The 18,879-nt window shown below is 38.6% G+C and overlaps 1 protein-coding gene across 1 annotated transcript in view; it reads left to right on the top strand.

The window, feature by feature from the left end:
• LOC134003513 (A disintegrin and metalloproteinase with thrombospondin motifs 14) overlaps positions 1 to 18,879 on the top strand; it is a 52,653-nt gene that overhangs the window by 29,204 nt on the left and 4,570 nt on the right. The window contains exons 6-17 of the mRNA XM_062442739.1: positions 1,923 to 2,079; positions 4,492 to 4,597; positions 11,862 to 12,005; positions 12,203 to 12,335; positions 12,585 to 12,698; positions 12,869 to 13,017; positions 14,475 to 14,647; positions 14,864 to 14,997; positions 16,095 to 16,218; positions 16,486 to 16,566; positions 18,122 to 18,285; positions 18,370 to 18,535. Coding sequence (XP_062298723.1) covers positions 1,923 to 2,079; positions 4,492 to 4,597; positions 11,862 to 12,005; positions 12,203 to 12,335; positions 12,585 to 12,698; positions 12,869 to 13,017; positions 14,475 to 14,647; positions 14,864 to 14,997; positions 16,095 to 16,218; positions 16,486 to 16,566; positions 18,122 to 18,285; positions 18,370 to 18,535 — 1,645 coding nt within the window. The remainder of the gene's footprint in view (positions 1 to 1,922; positions 2,080 to 4,491; positions 4,598 to 11,861; positions 12,006 to 12,202; positions 12,336 to 12,584; positions 12,699 to 12,868; positions 13,018 to 14,474; positions 14,648 to 14,863; positions 14,998 to 16,094; positions 16,219 to 16,485; positions 16,567 to 18,121; positions 18,286 to 18,369; positions 18,536 to 18,879) is intronic.

Raw genomic sequence — 18,879 nt, 5'->3', positions numbered from 1 at the left:
CAGTATATTTAAAACATTTAATAAAAAGTTGAAAAGTGCATAATACATGATTTCAGTGATTAATGGTAACATTGCTGAGCACTGCATATTTTATAAACTGTCAGTCATTATCATATTTTGTTTATGTAACAGATACATTTTATGTATACCAGTGCAATCAAAAAATGAAAAACGCTCCTGTACACTGTCTTGCTCTCTGCTGTTTGTTTTATTAGTTTGCAACGTTTCTATCTATCTGACCTCCATCAGGCATATCATGGGAGCATCAGAACACTTCCATATACACAAGAGTTGCCTCATGTTTACAAGTGCACAACATACTGAAATACTCTCATTTGGCCTATTATGGTTGAAATATTCAGAAGTAGATGCTACTTGCAATAACCAATTTTACAAAAACTAAAAGAACTAAAAAATGTTTGCCCATGCCTCTGAATGCTTTCATTTTTTCTGGCCCCACACACATAAACAGGGTTGTTGTTAATCACCAAACGATTTTATCCTCTGCTTTCCTGTAACTTTGTTTTTTAGACATGGAAGAAAATAATACATTCCTGTTTCCACTTAATGTTTGTTTCCATCTGGAAATAATCTCTGCAGTTGTAATTCAATTTTGACACTCCATGGCAGTTTGATAAAAAACACACATGGACAGTTTTTGTGTGAACTGACCAAATGTGGCCACTCTGAAGACACAATGAACTTAGGGGACCCAAGATCCATCCTCTATGTCTTGTAGGAATCTAATTCGAGCTGAAATTTGAACTTTATTTACCTTGATATGGTGCTACATATTAGCAGCATCATGATTTCTGTCAGGTACCTAAGCCTTCAAAGAGTGTTTTTCAAAATCAGGTTTGCAGTTTTTTAAATCTGTCCTAAAAAAATAATCATTTGCCCAAACAAACATGTTTTTCTGGCTGTAATCATTATTCCTGGTCATATTAGCCATTAGAAGATCCCTTCATAATGTACTTTCAGTCTAAGTGATGGGGGAAAAAATCCACAGTCCTGCTTCTATGTAAAATTTTATTTAAAGCTGAGTGTGGGACTTTTGTCTCCCCCTTCTGACAGTGAGAGCAATTACAAAAACACTATCAACATGTTCTTACGTTATAAAGTCCACTGTAGCCACTGGTTGTAAAACAAGGAATAAATCATTATGAGTGTCACACAACCCTCGGAAAGCACTAATTTCACTATTATAATTTGATCCACTTAGTCCGATAACATTTGGAAAGTCTAGAAGAGCTGCACAATTAAATTATCTTATCCCCATTCAAGTTAGCAGAGAGCTAACCAGAATTTAGCTGGCTCAGCCGGCAGAAGTCATCTGGCATTCAACTGGCCAGCACGGGAATGTCAAACCTGACACCAAATCAAGTCAATATCATTCTTTCTGTCTTACAGTCTTTTCAGTGCAAAATTATCTCATTTTGTTACAATCTTTACACTGCAGCTCAAAAGGGAAAACGCTGTCTGTTGAGACACAAAGAGGAAGAGGAAGAGACTAAAAATATTGTAATTGTAGAGGATATCCACTTTTTTTTTACTTTGAAATTGTTTTATATCTATACAGGAGGAATAGACGCTAGGTGAACTTATGAATTAAGTCTCACTTATGGATTCACTGCTCATATGTGTCACAGTCGGTATAACGTGAATGTCATCTCTATTTTTGGCTCTGCAGATGTTCCCTCTTTGTGACTTTTCCAGGGAAATGAACCTAAACATTATCTCCTCTCGGAATTTTGAAAGTGAGAGTATGTGCACACCTGATGTGAAGGTGTAATAGAGAGTCTTTTTCTTTTGCTTTAATACAAGAGCAGTGCCCTTTAGAGGGAAGTGATAAGGTGAGCAATTACATTTCGGTTCACAGTGTGAGTGACACAAATTTTTTCCTGGTCCTTGCATCTTTGCAGTCTATAAGCCTGATCGAGCGTGGCAACCCATCCCGCAGCCTGGAGCAGGTATGTCGGTGGGCCAACACGCAGCAGCGTCGCGACCCCGACCACGCCGAATACCATGACCACGCCATCTTCCTCACAAGGCAAGATTTTGGTCCCGCAGGTATGCAAGGTACTGTATTTTTCTCGATCGAGGCCTGTGCAGACTGAGTGCTGATATCTGCTTCCATTCACAAGGGGTTGGCTTCAAGTCTTGCCCAGGTAAGGTCAATGGAAACTTGAAAGTGGAGGCTTCAGCTGCCAGTGGCAACCTCACAGGACAATAATTACAAAGCAGCTTTCCGAAACCTTGCTGACTTGACATTGATGCCACCCTGGAAATGAAAAATTGAGATTGATATTGTTGAAGAAAGTTTTTGGCATGTAGAGAAAAAACAGAAATGTTGATTTGAAGTTAACTGTACTTTTAAAAAAAAAAAAAATCTTTAAAACTCTTTCTTTTGTTAACAGAACTTAACTTGATACTTGCTCATAAATAATCAGTAGATGGTTTTCAATCCTAATAATACATGTATGTAATGATTAGGAGTTTCATACATGTTGTGTCAGTTTAGCATTTGTCTCATGGTGTTCTTCTTTTCAGCACTTCAACAGTGAGATGATCTTTCACAACACTGAAGTGAGCAATCTAGCTGCCAGAGAAACTGGGTCCAGAAAGAACAAAAATTCTCTGTGCTCAAGTTCAATATCTTGCATTGACCTGTGTATATTTTTACCTTTAAAGCACACGTGTCATGTTTAGAGGACGACCTGAGGCTACCTGGTTTGTTTGTCACACCTCCAGATGTTGCCATAGCTGCAGTTGTGTTGTGTTCATAACAATTCCAGTTTCTATGGCGCCCTGCACTCTGTTGGGCTGGACCTGGTGCTGAGTCTCGGGGTCACAAGCAGACATCACACTCTCTTGTTAAGGTTTAGCTGTAAGATGGTAGATTCTATATCCAAATATAGATATTGGGTTGTGGGGTAAATAGAGGGAAATCCATTCAGTTTATGGTGAGAAGCAAATGGAGATGAAACAACTGTATGAACCTCACATGATGTTGTTAACTGATAGTGAGTTCGTCACACTTACAAAAGCACATCCTGTGAATGATTTCAAGTGTTTTTGATTTGCTCTCCATGTTTACTGGCTTATTTCCCGCTCACTATGTTCAGTGTTTGAGTATATCAACCTGATGATAGAGTCCACCTCTCTCCTCACTCATGACATCAGTAGTACAGAGCCAAAATTTTGACCCCAGCTGCTGCTGCTGCACCATTTTGCTTCAATGTGCAAAGTTTCTGGTGTCTCTTCATGGGAATGTAATCTGCATTCTCTTGAATCCCTTTTATCTGCCTTTCAGATAAAGGGTCATGCTCCCCAACTTCTTTCATGCCTCACTATTTCACCCGCAGCACTAAATCCATTCATTTTGTTGTCATTTATGAAAAAAGTCCATCAACCATCTGGATCAGAAACTGGCCTTGATAAAGCATCATCATGATATCATCATCATACTGTAGCAAAAAAAACACACTCTGCTATGAAATAACTGCTGCAGATGTTTCTCCTTTTCAACACCTCTAAAATAACCTGATATACATGCTTTTAAAGAGTCTTAATCATCGGCTGTCTGCCTGCTGCATTTTCTGCTTTTTTACCTGCATGCCAAAAAGGTCTTCTATAGGTCAGAAAGCATGAGAATTACCTGAAAGCCACCAAAAGAAGGCCAGAACGAGCGTGCTTCTGAACCAAACCAAACGCGCTAAGCTGAATCGCTGCACACCTCTTGATCGAGTATTGTTTAATGTTTGTGCTTTGCTTAAAAGGTTTTTTGTCCTGGTGAACTCTGTGAAATTTGTTCTGCCTGGCGGGTCTCTGCTAGGGAAATGATGACAGGCTTCAAAGCTTGCTTTACCTCAGGACTTTCTTTAAAAGAGGAGATATTTGGTACATTAGCTGCCACACAGGAGCTTCAGTCTCCGTCACACCCCTCCACTTGCTAAAAGTCTGTCTGCTGTTCATTAGCGTTAAGCTTCACTGATTTAGACGTTAAGGCTTCAGCATTTGAATTTGGAATATCCTTGTTTAGGCATAGACCAGAGATGTACTAATTTAATATATTTAAGAGGTAGGATTCATTAGAAGCATTTTTCTTACCTTTTGTTTATCTTGAGGGGTTTGGTTTTGTTATTTTGAGCGTTACTGGCTAAATGCAACCTTTTGTATTACATCAAAAGCAATACATACATATAGATACAGTATGTGACTTTATCAGTGAAAGAGAGTGACGAGCACTCTTCAAAGCCTGTTGGTTTTCAAATGATCTAAACTGAATTACAGAGTCTGACAGCCAGGTGCATTCCAAGAAAAGATTGAAACCTTCACAATGACTGCAATTACATCATATATATAGCTATGTTCAGTAATGTCACATCAAGAGATAATTTTCCAACCTCATCATCAGCACTGCATGAGAATGTCACAACCTTTATCTTGGTACTTGATTATTAGGGCTGTGTGGTCTTTTCTGTTGCTCAGGTTACGCTCCAGTGACTGGGATGTGCCACCCACTGAGAAGCTGCACTCTGAATCATGAGGACGGCTTCTCCTCCGCCTTTGTGGTTGCTCATGAAACCGGCCATGTGTGAGTAATGGCATGATGATGAAAGGACCAGCAGAGTCTCACAGGATTGTGCTGCATCCAATTAAGCTGATAGTCTTGCATGGTAACTGTGGTCTGTAATCAAAGGCAGAGCCCTTTAACGGGACTCTGTTGTCTTAGCAAATAAAGCATCTAGTTGCTCCAGCATGTGCATGCAGGTATTCAGCCAGGCAAGATAAGCTTATTCATCTGTTTTGTTCGAAAACAACGGACTGATGCACGCAAGTAAATGTACCAATACAAACCACATGCATTAGTATATATATTTATTGTATATGCATATATTATAAACAGTATGTTCCCCAAACCTTTATTGGAAAACCCTCCCCACAATTTTACACTATGTTTATGTTTACATGGATTATTCAGAATAAATTAAAAAGACAAAGTATTCAGTCACAAAAAGTAAAAATGTTTGACTGTTTGTATTAACGCAACTTTAAACACTGTACATCAGTGTTTAAAGTTGCGTTGCTCAATATATGATTGAGAAATAATGCATTTTTAATCATTATTGAAGGTTAGTATAGCAACAGGCTGCATCCACTCTGACTCATTAGGAGCTTCTGCCTGTTCTCATAACCCAGAGTCATCACATATAACTACTGATCCATTTCACACACACTTTTTCTCTTCTAATGGGTCTCTGAAGGCTTTGGAGGTAGTGTCTGTGAACTCTGCCCCCTGCTGTGGCACGAACATCGCAAACTGACCAAAAAGACCTGATTGACTGTCGCATCTTACAAAAGAACAGAAAAACAGGTCACCAACCTATTCATCCACTAACAGTGGAAAGAAGGCAGGCTTCATGCTATGCCTGTCAGTGCTCAGCGCCTTTGTCAAAAAGCACGAGTAATTCAACAATCAAAATCATCACATTCACCAAAGTGGGAAACATCAACACTTTAATGGTGTTTGTACACCATATAGATATGAGTGCTTTTAAATTGTTTCCAATGGCGAGTGAATCGTCAGTGTCTGCAAAAGGGATGCAGCCTATAACACTGAATATTTTCCGTAGAATAAGGGATTGACATGGATTCACTGTTGAAGTGTACATATGCATCACTGTCATGGCTTCCTTGAAAAAAATCAAAAAATGGTATCTGATTTTGAACCTTATTAGATTATTTAAAAAATTGTATCAGATCAAAATTCAATCAGCAACTGAATCATACTCAACCCCTTTTTAAAAAAAATATAAATCATTCAATCCTTATTTATATACTATAGGTGCCAAATCACAACAAAAGTCATCCCAAGGCACTTTTAAAATAGAGCAGGTCTAGACGGTACTCTTTGATTTAATTCAAAGAGACTCAATATTCCCACATGAGCAAGCAGTTGGCAACAGCGGCAAGGAAAAACTCCCCTCTAATGGGAAGAAACGGTCTCCAGGTAGGCGGCCATCTGCTTTGACCGGAGATATAGTGAGTGAGAGGGAGAAAGAAGAAGAAAGGAAAAATAAAGAGGTGAGGGAGAAGGGAGAGAGGAGAGAGAGTGACACAGTGACAGTCAATCAACATTTATTTGCTTTTGTATTATGAGAGGCATATGCTAAACTGTCCTTGTAACAAGCATTGGCGAATTGCACTCTTGCAATCAATCAAGCGGAACTTTATGATTTACAGTATATAAACAAAAAACAGGGTGACAATCAAATTGAAGTGATCCATTCTTTTTTTAAACCCTTCCTTTAGAAACCAGTAAAAACTGAAATTAATGATTGACCGGAATTAGTTCTCTTCTGTAATCATTAAATTTGGGTTTTTAAAGGCGTATAAGAGTCCTTGTAGTAGAGCGTAATATAATTGAATGATCCACCCGCCATCACTCTTCTCATGTGATGTAATCTGCCTGAATCAAAATAGAAAACACAAGTATGTATTATACTGGGCAACTTATATTTTACACAGCACTCCATAATAGATTAGGTGTTTTGAATCAAAGGCAATGCTATAATCAATATAATCCTTAGTTGATTACTAGAGAGATATCTAATTGATATAATGCACAGAATAAAGCCTTATTCTCCAGTCAGTGAAATATGTGCATGTAAAGTATTTTTTCCAAGTCTGAAGACCATTATGTAAAATTGATCCTGGAGATAATAAGAAAAATGCAAGATGTTTTAATGCATTGGTTTATAATCAAATAAGTATTTGCTGACAGCTTTTCAGATTTAAAGTGCTTTCCCAGATTTTAGCTGCCTCCATCAGCCTATTAGTGCTGTCAGATGTGAAAGGCAGATAATTAACCTCTCAATGCCAAGGACAAAGGGAGACATGACAGACTGAAATGCATCAAGAGTCAGTTTGATATGTGTGTCATAATTCACATACAGTATGCACTTTCATGCCTTGTATTGTGCCAGTCACACACTGCCATGAAAAAAAAATACAATACAAAAACCTTGAGACTTTTTTTGATTGCCTCAAGAAAGAGACAGATTTGAGCAGCTGTTCATCTGAAATTGAATTTCAAAATTCTCCCTGCCATATGGGGCATGAACTTCACTCTATGGGTCAATAAATCACACAAACTCAAAGCCTTTCTTAATGTAGATGAAGAATTCTGTTCTTGTGTACAATCGTGGCTGGTTGAAATCTGCAGAGTTAGAATTTGCCTGGTTAACCTGTTAAATTTGGACTTAATTCAAATTTTGCGATAATGTAAATTTCCTTACTTAAAAATGAGAGCAATTTGAACAGCTGTCCCTTCGCAGCAGCTGTCCTGCAGACCTGACCAGCTGTGTCCTGTCTGTCTCTTCGTGTCTGCGTGCATTTCCTCTGGGTGCTCTGGGTTTCTCAGTCAAAACACATGCAAGATAAGTAAAATGAAAACTCCTGTAAATTCCCAGTTGGTGTGAATATGTTCTTCCACACGTTTTAGCTCTGTGATAGACTTCCCTCTCCCGTTCACTCTTTCTCTCTAAACCCAAGCGGTCAAGGCAGATGGCTTCCCCCTAGAGCCCAGTTCTTCTTGAGCTTTCTTCCTGTTAAAGGAGAGTTATTTTTTCTTGCTGCTGTCGTGGACTGCTTGCTCAGGGGGGAATGTTGAGTCTCTGTATATTAAGGAGTAAAGTTGAGACCTGCTCTGTACGAAAAGTGCCCTGAGATAACTTCTGTTTTGATTTGGCACTAAATAAACAAAATTGACTTGACTTGACTTGACTCGGTAACCTCTCCACATTATTCTCTGCCTTTTGCCCAGTGCATGCTGGGATAAGCTTCACCCTGTCATGACACTGAGCAGGATAAAGGAGGATAGTAGTTGGATTGATGGATGTATTATAGTAATTATGTTGTCCACAATAACGTGAAGGGATTCCTTCTTATCAGCACACTGTATCTTTAAAGTACAAATACTGAAAAGCCATTATTATCAAGGCTACTTAATTTAATGGCAGTCTTGTATCACCTATACAAAAGAATACAACAAGCACAGGCTTCATTCACCAGATGAGATTACAGGTGTAAAATGTTGAATGTGTGGGTGTACTTAAAGAGGCAGTTGGTTTTGGGATGGTGTTGAGGCATTTCTGTGTTGTTGACACAGAAAAACATCAGTTACTGCCCACCTGATAATAATAATAATGATGATACGAAGAAGAAGAAGAAGAAGAAGAAGAAGAAGAAGAAGAAGAAGAAGAAGAAGAAGAAGAAGAAGAAGAAGAAGAAGAAGAAGAAGAAGAAGAAGAAGAAGAAGAAGAAGGATTAGCTGTGGAGGATTTCAAGGCTCTCTGTGTTGGATAGGGTATTAAATATTCAGAGATGTATGAAGGTGCTACACCATTTAGCATTTTGTAGGTAATTAAATGGAGCTTACGACGACCCTGTAGACGTGCCTTCACTCTCACAGTCACATACTATTTAAAATTAAAACCTTTTTTCCCTTCTTTTTTATTTTCTCAGGTCAAGGGATTCATGCATGGAAATGTTTCTGTTAGTGGAAGGTTGCTAATATGTGCTGATGAAACTGCTTATCAAGCCAAAGGTACTGCAGTTTAAATACCAGTCCACTGACTCTTCTGCAATTTGCGTGTCTCAAATTGAAGAAGAGAAGGAAGCTTCTATCACTTTTTTTTACACTATACACAGTATCATATTCCATTTCTAAAAAAATTATTAGTAATATTAGTATTTAAGTGTTGTGCTTTCTCCCCTTATTTAGAAGTGAATATGAGTGCAAGTGAAAGAACCCCAACAACAGAAAAAAAAATACCCTCATAAACCAGCACTGAATATCTGTCCAACAGGCTTCAATTGTTCTAGATTGAAGTGATTTACTGTTCAATCACAATGGGATGAGGCACGGCTGATTACAGAACGTGTTATTTCTGAAACCCCTGCAGAACATTTCAGCTCATTTTATCGTACCAAATGACAGATGCCAGCTCAGCTAGCTTCTGCCTCTCAGTGGGTTTTCTCATTGAAGATTTCTTTAATCAGTCTTGCTGCAGGGCTGAAGCATGATCCTGGGTTATTCTGTCTATAGAGTATATTCTTAAATACAGTATCTACTGCTGTAAAGTCCAGTAAGAGTTAAACACGTTTAAACAAATTTCATTGTGTTTGGATGCTTTAGTAAGGGGAGCTGTTAGTGGGTGAAGCCTTATAATTAACAGACAGCCTAGATCACATGCTAACCCACTGAAGAAAACATTTCATTTCATTTCAGTACAAAGACATGACAAATGCTAGTAGCACCATAGAGAGCCAAAATGCGACCCCCTGCCCTGTTCCACTGGCTTTTGTAACTTTTGTTATGTCTCATTGAGGGTCTGTCCTCCTTAAGAGGTGTTCCTGGGGTTTTTTGTCCATAGGAAAAAGCCTTCGAACCCTTTTAACAGTTCAACAACCATGACCCCCATGAAGGTTTCCCAGCACGCCAGAGTTAATGTTGTAAGTCCTCGTAACTGGTTCTTTTTTATTCATTATATTTACCTCCAGTCCCTTCCAATGTCATCTTTTAAGCTTTTTAGCTGCAATATCTGTGCTGTTTGGCCCCCTGAACTGTGTTAAAGTTAACGGGTAATCATTAAAGCTCGAGCTGTTATCATTTTCAAAAAATCACTATTCCTTTCTAGACAAATTCAATGAATCATGCACTTCAGTTCAAAGATTTCAGTTCAGCAGTGCGCTCATTCTTTTATGTTAATTTCAGTACAAAACTCGGCCTATACAAGCTCTGTTTTTAAGGTAAATAGCCTCCAGCTTGTAAACATCAGGGTTGCTCTGTGGCTTTTTCTTTGAATGAACTTTTAACCATGAAGTCATTCACAGTACTGTATGATTATGTCCTTTCACTTTAGTTCCACTTTACAGGTTCACGTTGACTTTTACTTTTGTTTGGGCTTTTCTGTGTGACAACTTGGCAGCCTGTCCACTGCAGGTCCTGGTTAAATAATAAACATATTGTATAACAAAACTGAGTAAACCCCTGGTTAATATCACTATAATGTTAAGGAATTGCAAATCTTGTCCATAAAATACAACTGTTTTTGTTTTTTAGATATAACCCAAGAAAAATCAAGCCAATTCATTTGAAATGACCCTAACCCACAGAATGTTTGACCAACTATTATGAAAGGTCCATATTTAAAAACGAACTGCAACAAAAGTCGGCACACCCTCAATTAGTGAGACTCCATTCTCTTATTTCTTAATATTTTGTATGCCCACATCTGTTTTCGATCACAGATTGGATCCTCCTGGGCAGGGATGATATCAGTCTTGCCCAATGTGTGGAGAGATGTTCTGTTGTTCTTCACAGATGATTGTTTTCAGCTGCTCTTTGCTTGAGGGGTTTTGTTGTTCTAACTTCCTCTTTGAAATACTCTAAAGGTGTTCTGTTGGAATCAAGTCAGAGGACATACTTGGCCAGGTCGAAGTTTTCACTTTTTCTTTCTTTAAAAACTCTTATGTGATTTTTGCAGTGTGTTCAGGATCATTGTCATATTGGTAAATTCATCTCCTGCCAAACTTCCTGAGAACGGGAGGCATCTTTCACTCAATATTTAGGTGTACAAACTTGCCTCTATAAATATCATCTCCCCTACACCTTTTGTTCTCATGTAGCCCCGTATCAGCACACTTTCACCTCCATGTTTCACCGTCAGCACCATGCAGTCACTGTGGTAATCCTGGCCAGGTCGACGCCAAACATGCTGAACCCCATCTGATCCAAACTAATTTATTTTGGTTTCTGACCAAAGAGTGTCCCGCCAGTATTCATCAGGCACCTTTTCATGTTCTTTGGCAAAGTTTAATCTTGCAATTTTGCACCATTTTGTTTGTCCACAGACTTCATGCAATGTCCCTCGCACTGTCTGAGCAGTCATATTCCTTGTGCCAAATCAGAAGCACTTGTCTGTCTGTTTTTTAATGGAACATTGCGTAAATAGCAAATTGTGCATGCAGTAATTTTTCGAGGACGGCCACTCCACCTTCTGTTATTGGTAGTATGGGTCCTCCTGTGCCTTCTAACTGCTGCATCTGTGCTTTGGCATCTATTCAGTAGCCTGCTGATGATCTTAATTGTTCCTTACCATATGTAGCCATGTTGCATTAGCAAAACCCAGGAAAAAATTGAGAAAGTTGTTGTATTTACAGGTTATTTCATAACCTTGTTCAGACAGTTTGAATCTGAAGTCACAGGTGTAATCATTTCTGTTTCAGCAGTAACAGGTGTAATCACTTCTGAGGTTGTACTTTAGGGTAAGGTTGGTAGTGTAGGGTAACTTTATTGACCCCCCTAGTGGGAAATTCAAAATTGACACAACAGTATTCTTGAAAAGTGATAAAAAACTGAATAAAATAAAATACTATATACAATAAAACAATATCCAAACACTATATACAATAAACAAAAAATATACAATACATTAATGGGAGTGGGAGGTACTGGTATAAAATAGACCCCCAAGCACTTTGAGGCCTGTTTTTTCAATGTAGTCTATCTAACTTGAAAATAAAATCAAATACCCAACACTTCAACCTAAAATTGATATAACTACTGTAAGATTATACAATTTTGAATAATTTGAGTTAAAATTTTAGTGACATGTACAAACATGTTGGTTTGTACTCAAGTCTCACCTGCTCCTAAAGTAATGGTGAAATATATTTTTTTAACTTTATAACAGGGAAGAAGTAAGATTTGTGTCCTGTGACTTTGTTGGTCACCATTGGTCTTCACAGCATGCACCTGCTGCTTAATAAAGTTTTTTGTGTTTTTCTCTTAGGTTAGGAATGGAGCATGATGGCCAGGGGAATCGCTGCGCTGATGAGACCAGTATGGGCAGCATCATGGCGCCCCTTGTCCAAGCAGCTTTCCATCGCTATCACTGGTCACGTTGCAGCAAACAGGAGCTAAATCGATATATCCAGTACGTTCAGTCTCTCTCGTTCCATTGCTTCTTTTTTTCTATTCTCCCCATATGATTGTTTTGCTGCAAAGCTTGTGTTTGAAGCGGCTCAATACGCTATTGATTTTCTTAGAACTTTTTCATAACTGGCCTTTGCCATTTTCCAAAGATCTCACATGTCTCATTCATGACTCTATTTACTCCCATCTTCTCCTCAGCTCATATGACTGCCTGCTGGATGATCCCTTTGAACACAAGTGGCCCAAGCTTCCTGAGCTACCTGGAATAAATTATTCAATGGATGAACAGTGCCGCTTTGATTTTGGTGTCGGTTATAAAATGTGCACTGCTGTAAGTCCTTCACATCTGTGGAATTTCCAGAATATTGATTTGAGTTACTTATTTAAATCCTTTGAGTCAGCAGGAACCTTGAGATCATTTTACACAGACCTGAAGTCTTACACATCAGATGTTGGATATACGTAGCAAGGGTGGATTTTCACCCTTGTGACTTTCCTGCAGTGTGAAAAAGCTGAATTGTGTTAACTCCTACATTTCCAAAAGAGTAACTGAAGCTGAAATGTGTTGTTCGTCATTTAGTTTCGAACTTATGACCCCTGCAAGCAACTGTGGTGCAGTCACCCCGACAACCAGTACTTCTGTAAAACCAAAAAAGGTCCTCCGGTGGATGGAACAGAGTGTGCACCGGGGAAGGTGGGAATCATATCCAAATCAACTTTAAACTATATTAGTTTTGTGCAATAATGAGTCAGAAGAGGTGAAGAAGAGTTTAAATGGTTTTCAAACAGTTTACTGTCACCAGTCTCAACTCTTTTTTTACTGTCTTCCTTTCTGTTTTTTATTTTTACTTTGTCATATGTTAGTGGTGCTTCAAGGGCCATTGCATCTGGAGATCTAGCCAACAGCCCCAGGGCCATGATGGGAGTTGGGGTTCATGGTCGAAGTTCGGCTCTTGCTCCAGGACGTGCGGAGGTGGAGTTCGATCCCGCAACAGACAGTGCAACAACCCTTCGTGAGTGCTGAGTTGGCAAGGAAACTGATTCTTAGTGGCAAAAAAAAAGTGAAAAAGAAAACGCATGGAAACAAAAGCAGCTACTTGTTCAGTGGCCAAATACTTCATATGATCTGTGTGTTCATCCAACAGATGATGACATATTGTAAACGTGTGAATGCAAAGCTGGCAAGCAGGGCCTGTTTTTGATCCAACACTGGCTTTGCAGAAACATGACCTGAAAGAGTTCAGCAGTATGAGCTACTGTACAGTATGTCTCGATGTTCCCTTAATTCAGCAATTCTTCTAGTTATTCAGTTGACTTCTACAGGATTTAATGAAGTGTTTATCTAAATTTAAGACCCCCTTCAGAATTCTTATCTATGGTGTACTGCAATGTACACAGGCACGACATTATACCGTTAAACTGTCTGGAAATGCACAGTTATATAGAATATAAAACACTGATGCACTGTTTGGAAATGGAGAAGTCATTATTCTAGGGCTGTATCATGAGTATTACACTACTAGAGTTTTCAGTTTGAGGATCATCTGATTAGTATTTATCTACTACCCATATTACTAGCATCCGAGGCTGAATGCCACTTAGGTGCTCCAGATAAAGGTACTGCTACCGTGTCAAGTCTAGACAGGCTTGATGACAGCCCCCAAATTGATTGTGTTTTGTTTTCGCCCTCCTCCACGTGGCAGGAGTGCTCAAATCTTAAATTTGATATACTGATAAAGATATACTTTATCACTATATCGTTATACTGATAAATAGCATAAAAAGTGCACTCAAAGTATAACAAGTATTCAGTATGCAGACTAAAATGAAAGAGCTGCTCACAGCTGCAAGAAATTAAACATCCACAACCAGCTCAGACAACAAATAATCACTTTCACATTTTTGGAAAACATTTTGCTTTATTTTTCGGACGTTTAACTGGCAGAAGTTTGGGACACTGGGACACAATTAATGACACAGTCACAGAATGAAGCATTAAACCGTTTGTATGAAAACCAAAATTAGCGGCAACACAGAGCTATCAGGACGCTTTGCTCATTTGCGGGCGTCAGGGAGCCGCTATCAAAATGCGGGAGAGTTGGGATGTCTGACTTTGTAGTAAAAACACACGCAGATTTTGCACGGGCACTGCACTATTTTATATGCATTTCAGCATCTTACACAGTACAAATTAAATACAATTTTACATGCTGCATTCATTTATTTCTTTATTGAGGTTCCAGCTTAATACATTAAGTAGGAGGAGCTTTAGTGCATGTGCTGCTATATTTGTTCCATCTCATAAAGTTTCCAAACTTTTTTAATTTTGTGTGATGGAGGATCAGGTTTAAAAACTAAACAAAACTAATTGTAATACTTAATGGTGGCCAAAAGTGGTAACTGTATTAAATAGATTTCCTTCAAGGCAACACAACTTGTCTTTAAAAGCATAATTTTGTTTTTTTTTCAGGCCTGCCTATGGTGGCCGAGATTGCCCCGGCTCTGCTTTTGACTACCAAATGTGCAACACAGAGGAGTGTGCAGGTCCATATGAGGACTTCCGTGCACAGCAGTGCGTCCAGAGGAGCAACAAATACCACAACAACATCAAGCACACCTGGCTACCGTATGAGCACCCAGATGGTAAGTCTGTAAAGAACGAAGTAAAGTCTCTTTCAAGAAGTTGCTCGCAGATCAACAAATGAACAAATTACTTTTGCAGGAGTAACTGCTCACATGCATATATACGTTCAGGTGGGTGTTATCTGTCCTCTGGGTCCTGCTGATGTCTTAATCAGATTCTGAAGGTACTTGGATGAACCAAGGTGTGTGTGTGGGTGTGCGTTTCTCTGTTTTCAGAGGGTCGTAAGTGCGAGCTGAGCTGTAAGTCAAAGGAAACAGGGGAGGTGGTGTTCATGAACCAGGTGATGCATGATGGGACCCGCTGCAGCTACTCTGAACCCTTCAGCGTATGTGCTCGAGGAGAGTGTCTGGTATGTCTTTATGGTAGTAGCCTTTGAAAAAAATGTGATCAATTCTCCTGATGTTAAATATCACATTATAATGTTGGGTGTTGAAGCTATTACACATAATTAAAAACTGTCTCACTAACAATGGACAATAAAAAAAAAGGTATTCCACACATTCTTCCTCCTTGTCAAAATCTGGTGCCTACATTATCCACAATGCAACTCGCCCATCTACAGTTCAGTTGGAGATTGGGGTTTGTTTTGTTAGCAGCAGCTAAGCAGAAATGAGAAGCTACAGAGGTCTGGTAACCTCACTTCTTTCTAACTCTACACCTCCAGACTTTTTCCGTTTCTGGACTCATAGTCTTCAGCCCCAAATTACATTTCCTCTGGAGCCAAAAAAGACCTCATACAACTGTTTTCACATATGCAGTTGTGCTCCCCGAGGCCTGTAAACAGACATTAATATATACATTGGCTAAGCTTCCCTTTAATTGAAACTTTCATTAAATAAGACTTTTTTTTCAAGTTCAACTTCCTTTTAGATAATTTGAAAACACTACAAAATACCAATCTAATATTCATGTGAGATATTTTTAGTTAGTAAATTTTATGCCAAAGATCAGCACCCATATGCAGTGGAGTACCCCTGAGGAGCATCCACACTGAGCTCCTGCCAGGTGATATTTATCATTTGACAGGATATTCCTCAGGGGCTTGAAAAGGTCTGTTTCCCAGAGTGACTCAACCTCCACCAGAGTGTCTTTCGATGTTGAACATAGTGCCCTTGGAAAGAATTATAAAGACGACAGCTAAACTGTAAATACTGTAATTGTAAAGGAAATACAGCACTCTGTCTTGTCTCAATCTTCAAACTGGACATAAGGAAGATTGAGACTTACAATTGCAGTCAAGCCACTTAGCATTTTGGCTGCATTCCTGTTATGTCTGAGTGTGTTTCCAATGTGCATCTCAAAGCAGGCAGCTGGGGCTTCAAACCAGATGCATTTTCCCATGGCATCATTTCCCCAGAGGAGTAATCTCAGTCTACATAGAAGTCACAGGCAGTGTTCCCTTGAGTTGACTCACTCTCTGTTTCTGCCCTTTCCCCTTTTTCGTAGCATGTAGGCTGCGACAAGGAGGTCGGCTCATACAAGCAGGAGGACAAATGTGGAGTGTGTGAGGGGGACAACTCCCACTGTCGCACCGTGAAGCTCACTCTCACCAAGACACCCAAAAAGAATGGTAATTATCAACTATGTGGCCAGGCCAACGCTGAAATGAGAAACTTTTCTTCAGCTGAGCCATTATATGAGATGGCTGTCATCGTTTAAGCTCAAAATCACTGATTCAGACATCTCCCACAGCCTCTATTCTACATCTTCAAAAAAAGGACTGAACTTTTTCTCCATGTCTTGATTCAGAAATAAATGGCTGTTATTACAACCAAGAGTAAGTGCCTGCTGCTCAAGACTCTTAGCTGTACCATGCTGTGTCTCTTTGTCTTATTAGGGATGCTGAAAATGTTTGACATCCCAATAGGAGCCCGTCACATTGTTATTGAAGAGAATGAGACTTCCCCTCATATAATTGGTAAGTGTGGCTCACATTTTTTTCTAACTTAGACATTATGCTATTGCTGCTAAGAAGCAAAATTGTTTTTTGTGTAGAAGTTGCTAACACATGAAAATAAACAGATTTGCTTTTATTCGTCCAGAATCTGTGATAATAGTTTCTGTCACTGTTCCAAAACAATGGGCCTGAATAAAAATATCACTTGTGGGTTTAAAAAATGAAACGAATGTAATTGCAACTAATCTTTCCAGAAACTTTGAACCTAATGCAAGAACCACTCATATGAATTGATTCATTCTTAAGTGACATATTTGAGTGATTTAAGAAAAATGTTCACATCAATTTTTGTACTGAGAATTTTATCTTAGATATAAACAGAATCCAACAGATGATGAAAGTGTTTGTACAAGCTGTGAGTTTGATTTTCTCTGCAGCGGAAAATACACTCATTTGAACTAAAATAAAATTATGCTAATCTAATTTTTTTTTCTATGAAAAGATGGCATTTATCAGGTTAAAACAAGCAACTTGCAGCATGTTTATACAGTTAAAAATGTTTGGGGAAAATAAGAGAGATTTAGAGTAAGAATACTAAATTGTTCCTGCATAAAGGCCAGTTCACTCTGTGTTGTAGTGGAAATGATGGTGTGAATCCAAGCTGAGTATAGCTGTATGAAGGAGAAAGCTAGAAATCTCAAAAAAGTAGATTTTTAGCATTCTTTTGAGTTATTGAAATGAATGCAATCATGGTTCAGGATACAAAGCAAATTTAGCTACAGGCATGCTCCCTGTGGGCTCTCATGATACAGAAATGTTCTTATAAACACAATTTCATCCAGATCAGTTCAAGGTCAAGTGTCTTGGGAAAAAAGTCTGCCGAAATCAGTTGTGGCCTTTCCAGAGAAGCTTGACGTCTATATTATTTGTACTGGGGGAATATTAAAGACCATGCAAGGACCGTTAACACAAGTTGTGAGTCAGATTACAGGTGCTATAATGGTAACGTAGAAAGAAAAGAAAAAAAGAGTCTTGTTATGTAAACCACACTGCCATGCTAATGATGTTTGATTTGAGTTAAATGTGGCTAAGTATGTGGAACACAATGATTGCAGTGTTATCTGTTCAGTACATGGAATTTGCAGCACAAATGGTCTATCAAAAATAATGAGACTAGAGCAATAAAATGTCTTTAGGTGTAAAAATGTGTGACAGACCAACAGATCTTCCGGTTTATAATAGTTTTCTGTGCATCTGATGAGGGTGAGTCAGGATCACCATGGCCAAACCCTCCCTCTTCTGTTTTACTCTCTGGCTTTTATTAGCTCATGGGAAGAAGAGATGACACACAACTTGGAGGAATTACTGCTGGCTGACCACAATGCCAGACATCTCAAAATACATACTGACACGTTCCCTGCTTAGAGGAAAATCTCAGACTTCTTTGTCAAGGGTTGAATATTTGTTTAATTTTTGAGATTTTAATGAATGAAAAAGTTTTGTGCTACTAAAAACAGTATGATAGGCATGTTTCTTCTCACCACTTATGCATAATTTTTTCCCCCCTCACTGACAGCTGTAAAGAATCAAGTTACTGGAAACTTCATATTGAATGCAAAAAGTGAAGACGCTGAGTCAAAGACCTTCATCGAAAATGGTTTACAGTGGGAGTATTCTATCGATGGTGAGAAAGAGACCCTAAAAACATCTGGTCCTCTGCATGAAGGCATTGTAGTACTGGTGAGTATGGATGGTAGTGGATCATCGCTTTTTCTTTTTTTTTACTATGAGTTTTTCTAATTAAGTCTACTCTATTTCTTGTAGGTCATTCCCCAAGAAGAAGACATAAAGATCAGCTTGACATATAAGTATATTATACATGAGGACCTGTTACCGCTCATTACCAACAACAATGTGCTTCTGGCTGAACTGGACACTTATGAATGGGCACTGAAGAGCTGGTCTCAATGCTCCAAACCCTGTGGGGGAGGTCAGTGTGTGTATGTGTAAAATAAATGGCAAATAGTATGGTAAGAGGACAGCAAAAGATGCATCTAGTCTGCTGTTGTTGTTGTTGTTGAAAGCTTGACATTTTGTAATTTAGTAATTTAATTAATTTTTCATATGATTAATTGATGACAATTTTTTTTATGGATGATTAAAGTAATTTATGGCAGGTTATAAACCCTTGCTGGTCCCAGCTTCTCAAATATGAGGATTCTTTTCTGTTTTAAATTGATTAAGTAGATTTTTGGGAATCTAGGATTATAAGATAAATAAAATTGAATAAATATTGAAGAGACTAATCAGTAATGAAAATAAACTTTTAGTTGT

Source organism: Scomber scombrus, chromosome 21 (genome assembly GCF_963691925.1).
Source record: "Scomber scombrus chromosome 21, fScoSco1.1, whole genome shotgun sequence".
In the NCBI taxonomy this organism is placed as follows: domain Eukaryota; kingdom Metazoa; phylum Chordata; class Actinopteri; order Scombriformes; family Scombridae; genus Scomber; species Scomber scombrus.
This window is presented reverse-complemented; position numbering and strand designations above follow the sequence as displayed.